The 11559-nt window shown below is 41.0% G+C and overlaps 1 protein-coding gene across 2 annotated transcripts in view; it reads right to left on the bottom strand.

Moving 5' to 3' along the window:
- Nucleotides 1–1350: 1350 nt before the first annotated feature.
- TGFB2 (transforming growth factor beta 2) overlaps nucleotides 1351–11559 on the bottom strand; it is an 80315-nt gene continuing 70106 nt past the window's right edge. For both annotated transcript variants that reach the window (XM_002923091.4, XM_002923090.4), the window contains 5 exons: nucleotides 9096–9228; nucleotides 8863–8973; nucleotides 7037–7214; nucleotides 5691–5844; nucleotides 1351–2293 (listed from right to left, as the gene is read on the bottom strand). In XM_002923091.4, coding sequence (XP_002923137.1) covers nucleotides 2135–2293; nucleotides 5691–5844; nucleotides 7037–7214; nucleotides 8863–8973; nucleotides 9096–9228 — 735 coding nt within the window. In that variant the 3' untranslated portion in view covers nucleotides 1351–2134. The remainder of the gene's footprint in view (nucleotides 2294–5690; nucleotides 5845–7036; nucleotides 7215–8862; nucleotides 8974–9095; nucleotides 9229–11559) is intronic.

The following is an 11559-nucleotide window of genomic DNA, read 5'->3' as shown; positions in this document are numbered from 1 at the left end:
CCATAGCATCCCCTCTCTTGCTTTTCCAGTTTTCAAACCTGCGAATCCAATTTGTCATTTAATTAACGGCCAGGAAATGTCAAAGAAGTGGACTAAATCAAACAACTTCACTTGGATCCACACCTCACCATGCTGGCCTTTAGGTGACACTCCAAATACTCCATCGTGTTACCTATTAATTTTTTATCTTCAAGCCAAGGAAGGGACAACCGGCAAACTGACACCTCCTACCGACCTTGACGGAACGTTACCTTCTCTGCAACGATGTGGCAATCATTCATTTATTAAAGCAAGGTACATTCTAGCCTCAGATCTAGATAGCTCTCATTCAGAGGGAAAAACAGAATTTTTTGATCATGGGCGTATTTGGCTTGTACTTCTAACAACCATCAAAGAACATCCATGGAAACCTCAACTTTAGTGAATCAACTAAGTGACTACGCTGAGTGGGGTTTTTTTTTTTCTCCCTTAAAAAAAAAAAATCAACTAAAATGTCAATCTTTCCATTTCCCCCTGAACACGAAAAACCTGATTAAAGGAAAAGATGTCTCCTATGAACTGTCTGATCTCTACGAACCATAGAATTCTGTGAACCTACCAATTAAACCAAGTTGGAGGAAGCTGTCTTCACTCAGCCACAAAGATTCTGAGTCTGAGTCAGATCCTGAGGCCCTTGCTAAAGCTAAAATATTTCAGCTCAGTGATCTATACATCTATCATAGTCCCCAATTTTCCTAACACAGAAGATGGTTAACGTCTGAATTGATTAGTAACGATGCTTAGAAGATAAAGGAAGACTACTGAACTTGAATCGATCCTTTTTATAAAAGAAAAACGAAATGACAAGTGGACTCAGGTAGCTTATGTCATAATATTGGACAATGCACAAAGCACAGTGGAGAAATTACTATAAAACACGTATTTGTAGTGCAAGTCAAACTATAGGGGCTTTCCTCACAAGCCCTGGCCAGCTAAAGGAAACACACAGGTCTGAGTGATCATTAAAAAGAGCCCCAATTTAAGCCCAATCTAAATCATAGTTGACATTATTACAGAGCATTAAAAATATGGTAAAAATTTACACATTACATGGAAAGTAGTTAACGTTCTGATTTAATAGTTTGCGAAAGAGATCTGCGGATGTGTTTCCAATTATACCGGCTTCTCTACCCATCTATTATAAGAATGTAGGTATGGTTACATATACGGAAACGAAGAAAAACCTATACAACAATACTTTAAGGTATGAAGTTGGACCGATACGTATCAAAACATTTCAACATGTCACTGGTTTACTAAACTGACAAAGAGCCATTTACAATTAAAAAGAAAAAAAATCTTACAGACTTATTCTGACTGAAAGTTTCCTTTATTAACAGGCTTTTCAGTTTTGAACCTTACAAGAAGCTTCCTTATGCAGCTGGTACATAGCATGTGTTTTCAGGGTCTTTATCTTAACGTAGACTTGCTTGCTCATATAATAACTCACTTGGGTTTTCATCCCGTTAATATGACCTCTTTTTTTTCTGGCTCGTTTGAGTTCAAGTTCCTTAAGCCATCCATGAGTTCCTGGCAAAGCATTTGGTCTCCACTTTATACACCTGTTTTATTTTCCAAGGGCAATGAAATGTTCATTATATAGTAACACACAATAAATAACTCACTGTTAACTCTAAAGGTAAGAATGGGAAGGGTGCCTATTGCATAGCAATACAGAAAAATCAAGTGAGGCATGGGATAGGAATGGTATGTACAGCAACTCCACTTAATGGGATTTTCCTGTTTGTTTTTTTCCTTTCACATAATTAACACTAACAAATTCTTCCAGTGTTTATTTTTTTCTTAAAAAAAAAAAAGGTTTTGCTTCTTGTCTCTCTCACTTACAGAGTAGGTGAAATGTAGAATAAAGCCTTCAATTTGTTTTGTTTTCTTTTGTTTCAGATGCCAGTTTTAACAAACAGAACACAGACTTCCAAAGTGTTTGAACTAGTACCGCTTTTTTCAAATTTTTTTTAACACTGTCGAAGCAAGGCTCTCTTACGTTTTCTTGTTACAAACATTGTCATTGTTCTTGTCCTCCTCCTCCTGATCATTGTCACCATGGAATTATCATCTTGCCACTTTTCCAAGAATCTTAGCTGCACTTGCAAGACTTTACGATCATATTAGAGAGTTGTTCAATCTTGGGTGTTTTGCCGATGTAGTAGAGAATGGTTAGCGGTTCTAAATCCTGGGACACGCAGCAAGGAGAAGCAGATGCTTCTGGATTTATGGTATTATACAGGCTGAGAACCTGAAAGGACATAGGAAAGAGAACGTAGGAAAAGACCCAGAAAAGGGGGGGGGGCGCAATTACTTTAAAAAGAACCATTCCATAGCGCCATGGTGTTACCTTATCCGTCACAGCACTCAGGAGACAATTTAAAGTAGTTGGGGTTTACAATTTCCTTCTCTTAACCCCCAATTATGGTCAACTTGGTATGTGTTCCTAGTAATCACTGAATTCATCATTTTCCTACAGAATCCTTTCCTCATGCATCGTAAACAAATGATTTTGTAAAAGCTCAGATTGCACAAAATCACTCATTCAACAGATTTTACAGTTTCCCCAATAATTCTTGACTTTGATCACTGCATTGCTGCACACACTTGCCAGGCCCTCGAAAAACTTGGTCCTCTTAGTATTTGTTCTGGTGTCTACACTTCCTTGTAACCGAGTGTCTGTTTCCAATTCCCACCGAGGCTGGAGTTCCCTTAAGCTCAGAGACTCTATGGACTTTGTTTTGACCTCATAGCCCTAAGAAGGCAAAACGAGACTGCTGTGCTCTGTGAAGAAGCAAATACACAAAGTAGAAGAATTACAGGCTTGATTAAAACTCCCATCAGAGCTTTAATCTACCCTTAGGTATAGAAAGAAACATGTCTGCATGTGAACCCTCTCTGTGCTGGGTCTTTGTGGGCCAATTTAATGTCACCTACATTTTCATTTAAAAGAAAAAAAGATACAAGTATTTTCATTTATTATTGCTTCCTAAATACGAGTAACAATTAAGCAGTTAAGAGTTAATTAAGAATGACACCAGGGCACCTGCGTGGCTCAGTGGGTTAAGCGTCTGCCTTTGGCTCAGATCATGATCCTGGGGTCCTGGGATCGAAGCCCCGCATCAGCTCACTGCTCACCAGGGAGTCTGCTTCTCCCTCTGCCCCACCCCCGCCCACATGTGCTCACTCTCATATGCGTGCTCTCTCTCAAAAATAAACAAATAACTTTTTTTTTAATTTTTTTTATTTTTAAAGATTTTATTTATTTATTTGACAGAGATAGAGACAGCCAGCGAGANACATCAGCTCCCTGCTCACCAGGGAGTCTGCTTCTCCCTCTGCCCCACCCCCCCCACATGTGCTCACTCTCATATGCGTGCTCTCCCTCTCAAAAATAAACAAATAACTTTTTTTAAAAAAAAAAAGAATGACACTAAAAGCAAGCTCTATTTTTAATTATTCACTTTCTTACATTTTGCTTAAAACAACAACAGTAGTAATAATCAACCCCTCCATTAGATTTCATGTGGTAAATGGTAGTGCTTAAGTTGGAGGGCAGATAGCCAGTCCCAGGGTGGAAAGAAGAGAAAGTTCTAGAGTTAGTCNCAAATAACTTTTTTTTAAAAAAAAAAAGAATGACACGAAAAGCAAGCTCTATTTTTAATTATTCACTTTCTTACATTTTGCTTAAAACAACAACAGTAGTAATAATCAACCCCTCCATTAGATTTCATGTGGTAAATGGTAGTGCTTAAGTTGGAGGGCAGATAGCCAGTCCCAGGGTGGAAAGAAGAGAAAGTTCTAGAGTTAGTCCCATATCCTTAACTCCGTTTTATATCAAAGGGGGTTTGGGACTTTTACCAATGGAAGTATGTAGGTTCCCCAGTGATGATAAAGAGACATTTCCAAGGATGCCATTAATGTGTTAGTCAAACAGCAAGTGACCTTTTCCTCGAGATTCACTGCGAGTTTTTCAGCCTAAGACAGAAGATCTGTTCAGTGTGGCAACACTGACTACTTTATTAAGCTACCTCTGGCTTCTTGGGTAGCTGTCCAAACCACATATTTGTGACCATGACAGTTATTCTTCGTCTCTCCTTGAAAAACAAGCATGGTCTCAGCCTTCACACACTCCCTCTGTGTATCGGGGAGGGGAATTATGTTTCTATTTGGCACTGGGGCCTTGCCCACATTATAGCTACTGTTGCCACAGCCCAGTTGAAACAGCCTGGCCAGAGAGCTCAGACAAAGGGACAGGCATGAGCAAGCTTTCCTCACATGGCCAAGCACATGGTCAGCCTGGAGTGCCAAAATCTACAGGGGAGTTGGGAAAACAGCTGAAGGAAGGAGAGCCCTAGTTGCCAATTTAAAGCCTAGCATATGTAGGCATGTATAAATAAACAGACTTCATGTTCTACTAGCACGTGATTTTTCAAAGGAATTAAAGAGAAATTTTATAAGACAGATTGTCTAAAATAATTGATAACCCCCAAATTCTTGAATTGAGCCGAGCGCATTATGTGATCCTTTTAGCAGTAGGCTCATTTTCCTACCCTGCAGTGAAGGCAATTTTTCTAATGCCTCTTTAATAAGGAGATTTACAGAGGCATAACCCCAATGTGTAGCCACATTTCAGGAATTAGACTCAGTAAGACAGAGCAAACGGAGTCCTTGGTTATAAAACAAGGAAGCCTGCATTCCAAGTTTTGGTTTGTCACCAACTGCTTGATCCTGGCCAAGTCATTTACACGATCTAGACCCCAATTTCTTTAAGTAAAGTGAAATGTTTGGACAAGATAATTTATGAAGTCCTTTCTATCTCTAAAATCCTACATTATGAGGTACCAGGAAAAAGCATTAGGACAAGCATCATTCATACATAGAAAAAGTCTTTGCTGATCTGGGCTATAACCCATGGCCTCCCATCCAGGACTGGCCCTCTGAATTAGCTTTCTAACCTCCCTGAAGTAATCTGACAAAATATTTAGAATCTTGTGTACTTTAGAGATATTCAAAAAGACTTGGAAATACTAATTTTCAAATCGTTTTCTCTTATTTCACCTTTTTGCTCTTTATAGCTGCTCTTGAGTTTGGCATTGTTATTTTAAAGGCCATTTTAACATAAACATTCCTTTTTACTGATAAGAAATTGAGGTATTGAGATTAGAGAAGTCAAATGACTTTTTAATTGCCATACACTAGTGAGTCACTATGCCAAAGCATCAACCGAGGTCCTCAAAGTTCTTTCCACAGTGACAGTCTTGATGTAGATGATGACAGCTCCTTTTTTTAGATGGGGACCTAGGTCCCTTCACATCCAAGCTGTACATGACCCCAAGTGATATATTGATTCCAAAAGATTTTTAATAGCTACCAATTGCTTACAATACAAAATAAAGAAAAAAATTCCCAAAACTGCCTTCTGATTGCTTATCATTGAATTGGGAAGGCAAAACCTACTCTTCAAACTGATCAGTGTTATTTCTGATTTCACCCACTCCCCACATTCTTCTTCACAGCTCAAAAGGATTTCTCCAGTACCCATTCACGTGTGATGCTGAACAGGCACCAAGCTAATCAGAATTCACTGGACATACTATCGGCAGGTACACATTAGCAACTCAGAAGAGACAGAGGCAAATACTTACCCTACTGTGCTGAGTGTCTGAGCTCCATAAATACGGGCACGCTCCAGCACAGAAGTTGGCATTGTACCCTTTAGGTTCATGTATCCATTTCCACCCAAGATCCCTCTTGAAATCTATGTAAAGTGGACGTAGGCAGCAATTATCCTGCACATTTCTGTTAGAAGAAAGAGCAGTGGAGATTTTACAGCTGACTTCCTCCCATCCCTCATTCCAAGCCCGAAAAACGACTCCTTCACTCATTCAAACAGCATCCAATGAGCAAGTATCATGGGCTACATTTGAATGGTTTTATAGTAATCTCAAATGACTTTCACGATGGAATGTCATGGTGACCTGCTGGACTACTTTCCCTTAGGAATTCTATGCCCCGAGTCCCTTGGCTGTGACCTTGAAAATCAAACCTTTTCCTTGAATGACCAGACAGAAGTAGAGGGGAGGCTGAAGAGACCAATTCCCCCTTTCCAACCAACACTGGGCAGTTTTGCCAGTCAGCCTCGATTGCCCTTTCAAATATAAAACGAATGAAGTACAACAGCTATTTTCAAAGAACCATCTGAGGCCTTTTCCTTTGAGAATGAATCCATCATTACATCTCATGTCGCTAGACCCGGGAATGAGCCAGAGATCAAGACACATGGAGCCTCGCTTAGTGCAACCACTGACTCTGGCGAGCAAAAAAAAGCCATTTTACTCATGAACTCTTGGAGCACTTTATCAGTGAGGCCCCTCACTGTCCCATAGCTCCCCAAATAAGGAAAGAACCTTCCTCTTAGGAGGCTTGATAAGAAACCACAGGAGAACACTCATACTCTCTCCTCCATGAACTCTTACAGGAGTAGGAAATAAATTTGTGTTGCCTTCACCTCTCTCAGATTCTGTAGCTAATGACATAATAAATAGCATTCTTCTTCTATTTCTCTCATCTCTGTGAAAAAGGGTATGGCCATGGGCACTGTACTGGTGGGGGGTGAGGCTTCATACAGATGGTGAGTCTTTCCAATTAAGGATCCGCCATCATACCCCTCAAGTAACCTTATATTTGCTCTGGGGAGCAGGGAGCTCATTTTCTTCTTCAGCCCCAAAGTGCTTCAGAGGTATGTGGGAAAAAACTTCAGGGGACTAATTTTCTGACTTCATACTTGGTTCATTGCAAGGGGCTGAGGAATACCACACAGAAAACCTGTTCGAAGCCTCTGGGAAGAATGCTGTTAGGAAGTATGGCGGCTATCTTGAACTATACCTGGCCTTAAGCAATGAGTGGAGTTTAGGTCAACTTATCAACAAAGACAAAGGCAGTGTAAGAGGTAACAGATGTAAGTACTTTGTTTTATTTTTATTTCCTTTACCTAAAACAATAGGCTGCATCCAAAGCACGCTTCTTCCGCCGGTTGGACTGTTGTGACTCAAGTCTGTAGGAGGGCAACAACATTAGCAGGAGATGTGGGGTCTTCCCACTGTTTTTTTTCCTAGTGGACTTTATAGTTTTCTGATCACCACTGGTATATGTGGAGGTGCCATCAATACCTTGAAAAAATGCATTTGGGTAACAGACATTTAGCTTTACCTTCATCAAATATAACCAGCCATTCTTTTTTCCTTTGTATCTTGTCACAAACAGCCGTGATGACCTCACAACAGCATCATCAGCTGGCTACCGTCATTCCCCACGGAAATAGACATGGCATGAGGAGACAATCGCAGGCGACAATGAACGCTTCTCACTGAGGCGCCTGTCAGGAAGCAGTTCAGTGTCCAAGGCAGGGCTGTTGGTTATGAAGGTCACTACAGAAGAAGCCTTTGACCATAGTCCAAGGGCAACCTAGGTAGTTTATTTTAGTCAGCCCTCAGTGCAGGCTGTGTTCAGCCCCTCAGCGACTGAACGCATAGCAAAAGAACATGCCTTGTCACCCGCCAGTTCCCTCTTCCTCAGACTGGTCAACTCAGAAGACTTTCCTCATGAACACAACCCGAGACTTACACGAAATTGCAGTGAATTAGGTTCAAGTGAAACAGAAGTCACCCTTACCTAATGCTATTTGGGGAAGCTGTGAAGAAAGGGCTTTTTCATTTATTTTATGGCATCCTCAACACTTTCCTGATTCCTCCTGAGATTTAGAAACTCAAGCTCCCCAAAGCATGCTCAAGAGACTGCCAGTTTAAGCGTTTAATCTCCACACTCTGGAGAATCATGGCTAGGTTAGAGACTGAAATAAATCTCTGGACCTCCGGGAGTATTTTTCCATGAGCAAGGGCCACTGTAGCCTTCTGCAAGTGGATGGAGGTCCCGAGTGGCGGTAGCTGGGGAAGGGGAATCAGCTCCCTGGTGAGGTGGTATGGGGTCACTGTGGCACCAGCACACGGCCGACTTCCCTCTTACCTCACATTGTCCAAACTGGTTAGCTAATCAGGGAAGCAACTCCAACCCTTGGCATCTCCTCATTCTCCCTGACCTTTGGCTAATCACTGAGAGATGAGCAGGAACAGGGAAAAACTAAAGCCTCCTTATGTCTTTATAAACTATTCTAAAAGTCCAGTCAGGAAGCCACTGGAAATACTGGGCACCAGCTAGAAACAGTGGAGGAGACAATCACAGGTGACAATGAACGCTTCTCACTGAGGCACCTATCAGGAGGCAGTTCAGTGTCCAAGGAAGGGCTGTTGGTTATGAAGGTCACTACAGAAGCAGCCTTTGACCATAGTCCAAGGGCAATGATACATACAAGGTGAGGTAAAGAGGGTATGGTATGAGGGGATTCCCAAGTGAAATATGGTTGTAGGCCTCCTGACATTGCGCTTGGGGCATTATCAATGGATGCCCTTGAATGTATGCTATCTTCTGCTATAATATCAGCATAGCTGGAATGTTGTCTTACTTAAATGAAGAATAAAGGGCTTAACTGACTAATAGTTTGGAAAGTTGATGAATCAGTCAGTTAGGACTGCCAAGTCTTCACTGGGCATGGAGCAGTGTAAACAGGGAACCAATTGCTTGGTCCCAATCCTTTCTGCCTTTATATATATCTTTCTCCAACCTTATCTTTACCCAAAGAATTACAACTCCCCAGGCCTCACCAAACAATCCCGTTTTCACATGCAAACCGACTTCACCCCCCATGAGATTATCAATATAGGCCCTTCCCTCCCCCACCTCGTATGACCAAGTTTCAATTACCTGCAAATCTTGCTTCTAGCTCTTCACTTTTATTGGGAATGATGTAATTATTAGATGGTACAAAGGTGCAGCAGGGACAGTGTAAACTTATTTTAAATCCCAGGTTTCTGTCTGGAAAACATTAAGTCAAGGAGGTCATTTGGATGTGTGACAATACCCTTAAATCTGCAATCAACTTACAATAACTTGGGGTCACTGAGCATCTAGGGACGAGGACAGAGGGCGGTTGTAACCTTTATGGTGGAGCCATTCATGGACGGCGTCAGTCACGTCAAAGGAAAGCCATTCGCCTTCTGCTCTCGTCTTGACAACTTTACTGTCAATGTAGCGCTGGGTTGGAGACGTTAAATCTTTGGATTTGAGAATCTAGAGAAGGAGAGAGAAAGGGAACAAGCTCAGTTGGCATAAGGTCAGCATGACTAACCCAAAACCATTAACAGCATTGCAATTCATTATCTAAACTGAGCTCTGCTCTGATGCACCCATGTACCGTCCTCTGACAGCATGTGTGCGTAAAAGCGTAACACCAGGCCACGTGCCATGAAAAACAGAGCTCCTAAGTCAGCTGTGTGTTATGATAAAGGTGACAGGAACCATAAAGCCAAGTGTCTAAGAGAAAGTGACAGTCATTATTTTACTTTGCTGACATAAGCTTTGTAAGATTTCAGCCATAAATTCTATGCTATTAGGTTAATGGTTTTGTTGTTCTGCTTTTTAATTTGGGGAGCTGGGAGGTGGGGAGGGACAGGAGGAGTGGGCCAGTCCAGAGGATTGGACCCATGCTCACGCTCTAAAGGCCCCGAATTATAAATCTCCTTCTAATAAAGAGGAAAAGGTCTTAACCCTGGTTCCTAAATCCACCCACATTAATACACGTGGCACACCTCAGCTTCTGAGGTAAGTCTCCAGCTGGGATTTTTACTCTCCATGTGACTTGTTATGATTGATAAAGACGTTCCATCTCCTGCAGACAAAGAATGAATTGGGGCAGGAGCAGTCTGGCACAGTGTGACTGAGACTCTGAAAGCCAATCAGCCTGAACACTGAGACTTTAGAAGGATTCGTTTAGTTCAAATACGTAAAGAGCAAGTGTAGTATGTTCTTGGGTTTCTATAAGTAGTGAACACTTTAGGTGGTTTTTAAAAATTCTGTCTCTAAATGATAGTGTTTTATGAACCATACAAACCAAGATCTCAAGTCTCCTAGAGCTCTATTAAATCCCTCCCCAAAACTGTATCTTGCCTTCCCTCAGTACTTAGGGGCTTTTACTGCCCTTCCTGATGTTGAGTCTAACTATTCTGGGGTCATTTCATGCATGTGGGTTGGTGTCTCCAACAAGTTCATAAGCTTCCCCAGGGCAGTGATCACGTCTTCAGTTTGACGCCATTTCCAGGCACAGCACTCAATTTAATCAGTGTCTATTAAATGACTATCTGAATATCTCGAAGACTTACTTACTCTCCTTTCAACCTTGCAAAACAAAAAAGCATAATCATCCTGCTGATTTTAGAAGGCACTTTTCTTCCATGTGCATACATGACTTGTTTCAGGTAATAGCAACAAATGCTTCCTAAAATACTTGGCATTAGGGTAGACTTTTTTTTTTTTTAAAGTCTAGCAAGATCAAGTTTAGAAAAGAAGAGATTCTCACAATGGAACTTTGGGGGGGCCCTCAATGAACTGTAGACAGAACCTACTCTACCGTCTTGCCCCTGAGGGTCAACACACCCCACTAAGTGAAGACGATCCAGAGGCAATCATGATCCTCCCACAGGCAAGAGATGTTCTTGGTGAATTAAAGGAAGCAAGTAAACATGGTTTGAGGGCTGGCCACACTGGGCTCTGGGCTTGGCACACATTATTTCATTTCATTTCATCCTCCAAACATTTCTGTAAAGTAGATTAAGAAAACCGAGACTCAGGGAGGTTCGGTAACTCACGCAGTGCCTTATGGTGAGCACGCAGGGAGAGGATTCCAAGCAATCCCCTAATTTCCCCACTTCGGTGCTGGATTTTGAAGACCAAAGAGTTATGGGGGTCAGATTTGAATCACATTTCATCCTTACCCCTTTCCAGATGACAAAAAACATTCAGGGATGGAAGTAAAGATTTTTAAATAAGATTAAAATAAATGTTGGAACAAGATGGAAAATATAACGTGTGGAATGTATACAGTTAATGCTGACATTAACTCATCACTTTAAAGATACAGGTTCACAGCAGCCCAATCCTCTGTAAATTAAACCTTGCCTTGAAAACACTCCCAGTTGGGCAAATAAGACACCACGTATCCAATCTATAATAAATGGTATCCAATTTATAATAAATAGTATAATAATTAACCTAACCTGGGATAAAACAACAGTTGAGAATTTTTCATGGCATTTCCATCTGCCTCACTGCTTAAAAATTAGTAGCAAGTCCAGCACTCATTTTTCTGATTTTAAATTTCTTCCCCTAGTGAACCTCCTATACTGATGCATTATTTCATAATGCTTTTATATTTGCCTGCTCCTGATCAGCACGATATATGTCTCATTCATCTTCATATCCCTAACACTTCGACACAATGTCTGGAACAACACATTGCTTTCATTGTTGTATTAATTACATATTGTGTGTATATATATATATGTGTGTATATATATATGTATATATAAAAAATATATATATATAAAATATATATATAAAATATAT

This window comes from Ailuropoda melanoleuca, chromosome 8, assembly GCF_002007445.2.
Source record: "Ailuropoda melanoleuca isolate Jingjing chromosome 8, ASM200744v2, whole genome shotgun sequence".
NCBI lineage: Eukaryota > Metazoa > Chordata > Mammalia > Carnivora > Ursidae > Ailuropoda > Ailuropoda melanoleuca.
Note: the sequence above shows the minus strand (reverse complement) of the source record. Positions and strands in the feature narration are given on the sequence as shown.